Consider the following 7,277-nt stretch of genomic DNA (forward strand, 5'->3'; position numbering starts at 1 on the left):
CAAAGCTAAGGGTCCAATGTATGCAGGGGTCTTGAGCAATAAAAGGGTCTGCAGGTTTAAGGGTTTCTGAGTAGCATAGCTGAGGGTCCAAATCGTGCAGAGGTCTGGAGACATAAAAGGGTCTGCAGGATAAAGGGTTTCTAAGGAGCAAAGCTAAGTCACCACAACGTGTACGGGTGTGGAGAAATAAAAGGATTTTCAGGTTTAAGGGTTTCTGAGGAGCAAAGCTAAGGGTCCAAGTGTGGAGGGGTGTGGAGAAATAAAAGGATCTGCAGGTTTAAGCGTTTCTGAGGAGCAAAGCTAAGGGTCCAACGTGTGAAGGGGTCTTGAGAAATAAAAGGGTGTGCAGGGTTAAGGGTTTCTGAGAAGCAAAGATGAGGGTCCAAAGCGTGCAGGGGTCTGGAGACATAAAAGGGTCTGCAGGTTTAAGCGTTTCTGAGGAGCAAAGCTAAGAGTCCAAAGTGTGGAGGGGTGTGGAGAAATAAAGGGGTCTGCAGGTTTAAGGGTTTTTGAGGAGCAAAGATAAGTCACCACAGCATGCAGGGGTCTGGGAACAAAAGGGTCTGCAGGCTCAAGGGTTTCACTGCAGACAGAAAAAAAAAAGAAAAGGTGATTCTGGGTCAAAGGGTTCAGCAATGATGAAGACAGCAGCAAGCACACGGATCCCAGTCTGCGCAATGCATTGTAGAAGCAATCTCCCCCAGCAGTCATTTGGTCCATCAGCAGCAGCAGCAGAACATCCCCGGACAGAGTCAGCACCACGGACATCTCCCTCTCGCAGCCTCTGTGCTGACTGAGGAAGTTTTACTCCCCTTTTGGAAATTTGAAGCTCCCCAGCCCCAATCAGAAGCCCCAACGCCCCTCCTCCCCCCGGGCACCCTGTGATAGGCTGCTGCATGGAGTATGTGAGAGCATCTCTCCCTCCTCCCCTCTCCTCTCTGTCTCTCTCTGTCTCTGTTCACAGACTGCACTGGCACTAGTTAGCAGCAGCAAAGCGAGACACATCTAGGTGCTCCCACACTACTACACCAGAGGAGGAGAGCTAGAACAAGCCAAGGGGATCTATCTATGGATAATTGCAATGCATAAGGAACTCTATTAGATGCAGAGGCTGCACCAAAGGACAGAAGGATCCTAGACACCCACTTGGATCTTTATCATTTCTCTTTCCTGCAGAGCAATTTTCTGCAGATTTTTAAAAAAGAGAGAGAGAGAAAGGATCTTTAATTGAATCTTATTCAGCCTGGGGAGTGAATTGTTTGGAGAGGACTTACTGATTTCTCAAAGACTTCATCTCTTTATCTCCCCCCCTCCTGCCTCCCTAACGGAAATTGCACCATGAATGGGGGCTGCTGAGACTGGTACTTGTGTATTAATTAGCGGATGAGGGCAGGCTGAATGGCTATGGATCAGAGGGTGTGAAAGAAAAGCAATCTGGGCTTTCTTGGACTTTGTGTCATGCTACATGAGACCCGCACACACCAATGCAGCTCCGCTGAAGAAATGGACTGACTGCAAGCCATGAGGACGCGATTAAAGAGAGCTGCTCTGTGATCGCATCGTTTCCATGAGACATTGTGCATGCAGGGCAGGTGCCGGGGACCCCAGGCTGCTCTGGGCACTTCATGCTCTTTTGCCTCCCTTGCCTTTGCCTTAGTGAGGCTTCCCAAAAGGGCACAGTGAGTTACCTACATGATTTTTGCTGATTTCTGTCTCTCTCCTTCGTCCCCTTTCATTCGCCTGCCTGAGATTAATTGCCCTCTAAACCCAGCCTCCAGCTATCTAGCAGGGAGCAGGGACTATGTGGCTTTGGATAAGGAAAGACATGGATGTATTGCACATTCTGCTGTTGCTGGTTGTGTCCTGGAGCCGAACCCGGGCTCTGATCAACTTGAAATACACAGTGGATGAGGAGCAGAGAGCAGGCACCCAGATTGCCAATGTGGCCAGGGATGCCAAGGATGCTGGTTTTGTGCTAGACCCCAGGCAGCCTGCATTCAGAGTGGTTTCCAATTCTGCGCCTCACCTGGTGGACATCAATGCATCAGGGCTGCTGGTCACCAAGCAGAAGATTGACAGGGACATGTTGTGCAGGCAGATGCCCAAATGTGTCATCTCACTGGAGGTCATGTCCAACTCTATGGAGATTTGTGTTATTAAAATAGAGATTAAAGACCTCAACGACAACGCTCCCAGTTTCCCCACCGACCAGATCGACCTGGAAATCTCGGAGACGGCCAGCCCTGGCACCAGGATTCCCCTGGAGAGTGCCTACGATCCAGATTCTGGGAACTTTGGGGTCCAGTCCTATGAGATCACACCCAATGACCTGTTTGGCTTGGAGATCAAGACAAGAGGAGATGGCTCACGGTTTGCTGAGCTGGTGGTGGAGAAAAACCTGGACAGAGAGACCCAGTCTCATTACAATTACATCATCACGGCCCTAGATGGTGGGGAGCCCTCCAATTTCGGGACTGTGGAGTTAAACATCAAAGTGATAGATTCAAATGACAACAATCCAGTTTTTGAGGAGCCTGCCTATACTGTAAATGTCCCTGAGAACTCCCCTCTAAATGCCTTGGTCATCGACCTCAATGCTACTGATCCAGATGAAGGTACCAATGGCGAGATTGTGTATTCGTTTAACAGCTATGTGTCTGACAAAACTAGGGAGCTCTTTAAGATAGATCCCAAAACTGGAGTCATTACAGTCAGTGGGGCTATAGACTATGAAGAAGGGCATGTCTACGAAATTGATGTCCAAGCCAAGGATTTGGGACCCAACTCCATCCCTGCCCATTGCAAAGTGACTGTGAATGTACTGGATGTCAATGACAATGTACCTGTTATTAACCTGCTTTCTGTCAACAGTGAGGTGGTTGAAGTAAGTGAGAACGCTCCAAATGGCTATGTCATAGCTTTAGTGAGGGTCTCAGATAGGGACTCTGGTATCAATGGCAGGGTGGTCTGCAAACTCCTAGGCAATGTCCCCTTCAGGCTTCAGGAATATGAAAGCTTCTCCACCATTTTGGTAGATGGGAGGTTGGACAGGGAACAGAGGGACCAGTACAATTTGACCATCCAGGCCAAAGACAGTGGCAACCCATCACTCCAGTCCACCAAGTCCTTCACGGTCAGAATCACAGATGAGAATGACAACCATCCCCATTTCTCCAAAACCTTCTACCAGACCATTGTCTCTGAAAATAATACTCCAGGGGCGTACTTACTTTCTGTTTCAGCCAGGGACCCTGATTTGGGATTAAATGGCAGTGTGTCCTATCAACTGGTGCCATCTCAAGTGAGGGACATGCCGGTTTTCACCTATGTTTCTATCAACCCAACCACAGGAGATATCTATGCTCTCAGATCCTTCAACCACGAGCAGACCAAGGCTTTTGAATTTAAGATTTCGGCCAAGGATGGTGGTACTCCACCACTGCAGAGTAACGTCACGGTTAGGGTGATTGTGGTGGATGTCAATGACAATACACCTGTGATTACCGCTCCACCCTTAGTCAATGGTACCTCAGAGGTCTACATCCCCAGAAACGCAGGGGTAGGCTACCTTGTGACTGTGGTTAAGGCTGACGACTATGACGAAGGGGAGAACGGCAGGTTGTCCTATGAGATTACAGAAGGGGACAGGGGCTTCTTCGAGATCGACCAGATCAATGGGGAGATTAGGACCACCAGGACTTTTGGGGAAAACTCCAAGACAACTTATGAACTGATTGTGGCAGCACAGGATCATGGGAAGCCTTCTCTCTCAGCCTCCGCTTTGATTCTGATCTACCTGTCCCCAGCCCTGGATGCTCAGGAATCTATCGGATCTGTTAACCTGTCTCTGATTTTTATCATTGCCTTGGGATCTATTGCTGCCATCCTTTTTGTGACCATGATCTTTGTGGCCGTCAAATGCAAGAGGGACAACAAGGAAATTAGAACCTACAACTGCAGGTAAGGGGTCCATCGATGTGTTGATTAACCTAACTGGGCTCTATTGTATTCAAAATATATACGTATAATATACATGTTACAGCCAAAGGCAATGTTTTATTTATTGCGTGTTCAACTGCAACAGCCATTCTATGAACGGAGAGACAACGTTTGCTCTGTGTTTCCTTGCTACAAGTGTAGGATTCCACCTGCTGCAGACAGCAAAGCTCTTTAAGGAAACCATTCTGTTGTCTTGCAGTAATTTTGTACCGGTTACGGATAGGTTGGCGCTGAAGTAGGGAAAAAATAAATAAAATAAAAAATAAAATTGCAGGTGTCTACACTCTGCAGCAACAAATTCTTATTAGCGTACTGCCCGTATTAACTGACGCCAAGGCGGCTACAAAAACAAAATCGCAGTGTCCATTTTCCGCCACTAGGTGGCACTGTATGCCCAAGGAAAGCACATTTTCAGTTCCAGCTAAGTAGATAGACCGGACTTGAATCTCAGTTGGAATTTGAAAGAATTAAATGCAAACATAATGATTTTTACATTTCAATGCATGTCTGTAGAGGTGATTACATTCAATTCAGCCCCCTTTTCTCTTAGCACTGTCTCCTTCTGCAAGCCTCCTGTAAATGGAAGCATAAAAATGGTGGTATAAAAAAAAAAAAGAGAAAAAAAAAGCAGTTTAGGACTAGATTAATTATTGATTCGCCCTTCTTATCAGCTTATGTGAGATTTGCAAGCACTTACTTATATCAGTAACGAATTGCAAGTGCAGCGGCCCTGCATAATGAAAACATATTTGTTGCAGGCAGCGGACTGCAATTTGCCCAAACATGTTTGCATCGCAACAACCCCATTTTTTTTTTGGTGTGCGGCTTTGAGTACAAGGCAATAATACGAGTATTGTTTCCTTTTGCGCTATTGTCCGCACCACACACACACACACACACACACACAGAGAGAGAAAAAAAACTTTGCTTGACAAATGCTAACCCCGCATGAATATCAATTAGGTTGCCCTGTAGCCAAGCTGCAGTGTTTTATACAGTTATAATCTTGTTACCGCTACAGTGATACTGCCTCTTCTTATATTCATCACACTGAGCTCTTCCAAGGTGTGAGGAGCACGAAAACCATCTTATGCCTGTGCCTGACAAAAAGCACATCTGCTCAATCAATATTCTTTTTTTGTTTTTTATAGAATTGCACCAACAAGGTAACATTGTGCCACCAGCAATTTTTTTTGCATGAACACATCCTAGATTCTTTCTCTTTAGACTGTGTTGTCGAGTGCTTCATCCCCAAGCTGTTATGGTACTACAAGTCCCAGCGCCTTTTGCAGCATTGTGCACCCAGGCTGAACCGCGACGGCGTGCCTATGTGTTTAAATAAAAAAAAAAAACATGTGTATACAGCATATAAATATATTGCAATGCCTGTTTTGCAAGCTGAAAGACCCCCCCACCCCCCTTTTTTTTCTCCTTCCCTTTCTGCGCAGCCAACCATTGACAAACTACAAATTCCACCCATCACCTGCATGCTGGGACAGCGGGACTTGTAGTTCTACCATAGCTGGAGTACCACTGTTTGCTGCATGCAATCTGTTTACTAATATACTTCATCCATAGGGTCCTTATGGCACTCCGGGTTGCCGGTTCCTGTACCATCTACCATCACAGATTGTCCTTAGAATCTTGTTATGACAAACAATTGTGTGCCATTGTGTGTAGTACTGATGCTTGGAACTGTGTCAGCCAATTACATAGCCAGATGCAGAAATGTAAAGGTTAAGAAGCACTTTTGTTTTTTTTTTAATTTAAAAGCATTTTGGAGGAATCAGTCAACCCTGCCAGGAAGAGTTTATTGTAGCAGCTACCGTATCTAGTTGCCTAAAATGCAGGCTGATGCACCATGGCAAGGAAATGGCATGTACTAAGAGCTGACCATTAACACTGTTGCATTAGCCAGACACAGGGATGCAAGGGTTAACAGTGATTTTGTTATGTTTATCTTGCATGGGAGCTACCTTTGTGTGTGTGTCAGCAACAACTCCCATTGCTGTTTAGCTGCCCTTACAATTGTTTATTTTGGGTTGTGTTATTGCTTTTTTTTTGTTTTTTTTGTGGTGTGGGGGGGGGGGGGGGGCATTTTAATCTCCTCCTTTTTGGTTAAAAGGTATGAATTCATTGATTAATTGATTGCAATACATTGGTCCAGTGGCATCCAAGGGGTTATGTGCATCGTAGATGTAAAGGAAGTCCGGGTGGATTGCTATGGATGAAGTCATTGAATAAAATTCCCTTTCACCCCACACTGGTGCAGGCATCTGCCCCCCGTCCGCACACTGCAGAGACCCGCCGCTGATGTATTGTGTCACTGGTGCAGAGAGAGAGAGCTGCGATCTGTCAGCACCAAGGAACCTCGGGCACAGGACATCGCTATGTTTTCTTATGCCCAACTGGCGGCTGTATGGAAGTGGCACTGCATGCATGGGCAGCTCACACTCAGCTCTACCTTCTCCTTCCTCCTGCGATATAAAATATCCTAAATTATTCAAGCGGAAGGAGAATATGTAAAAAAAAAAAGGAGTGGAGGGGAGTGTCTGAGGTTCCAGCCCGGAGATTTGATTCCGTGCCTTTTTATTTCTGTCATGATGAAAATGTCATTGAGGCTAAAATATTATTCTGAGCCGTATTTTTTAGTTTTATGTGACATTTCCAATTGCAGATCATGGTCCCCATTTATTACCGTCACTTAGGTCAGTTTTAGGCAGTGGCGTGCCGCAGACGAAATGTCACGTCCAGGTTAACCCTTCCCGGGCTCTGAACGCCGAGCCTCATTGGGGGGGAGTCCAGTATAGATCAATATAATAAGATTAATGAGCATTGCTATTAGATCCCTATGGTTCCTTTCTAGGGTGTCCATGTCCAGGTTAACCCATCCTTGGCTTTAGGCACTAAGCCTCACTTGAGGGCTATTACCATTATTTAGGTCAGTTTTTGGCAGTGGCGTTCCTCAGACTTAATGTCATGTCCAGGTTAACCCTTCCATGAGTCTAAGCACTAAGCCTCACTTAGGGGGGGGGGGGGATCTCGTACACATGAACAACACAATGGGGTGGAGAAGAAGACTGCTATCAGATTCTTAAGGATCCTTTCTAGGGTGGTCATGATGACCAGGGTAACCCTTCCCTGGCTCCGAGTACTAAGCCTCACTTGAGGGGGGGATCTGCTATAGATGAATGTAATGGGATTGACGAAGATTGCTTTCAGATCCTTATGGATCCTTTCTAGGGTGGCCATGACCATGGTAACCCTTCCCTTCCTCT

The 7,277-nt window shown here is 46.3% G+C and overlaps 1 protein-coding gene across 1 annotated transcript in view; it reads left to right on the top strand.

The window, feature by feature from the left end:
* Positions 1-1,655: 1,655 nt before the first annotated feature.
* Positions 1,656-7,277, top strand: part of PCDH19 (protocadherin 19) — a 175,489-nt gene continuing 169,867 nt past the window's right edge. Inside the window, exons 1-2 of the mRNA XM_018561953.1 lie at positions 1,656-3,960; positions 5,151-5,165. Coding sequence (XP_018417455.1) covers positions 1,802-3,960; positions 5,151-5,165 — 2,174 coding nt within the window. The 5' untranslated portion in view covers positions 1,656-1,801. The remainder of the gene's footprint in view (positions 3,961-5,150; positions 5,166-7,277) is intronic.

Source organism: Nanorana parkeri, unplaced genomic scaffold (assembly GCF_000935625.1).
Source record: "Nanorana parkeri isolate BGI_ZX_2015 unplaced genomic scaffold, ASM93562v1 scaffold552, whole genome shotgun sequence".
Taxonomy (NCBI): domain Eukaryota; kingdom Metazoa; phylum Chordata; class Amphibia; order Anura; family Dicroglossidae; genus Nanorana; species Nanorana parkeri.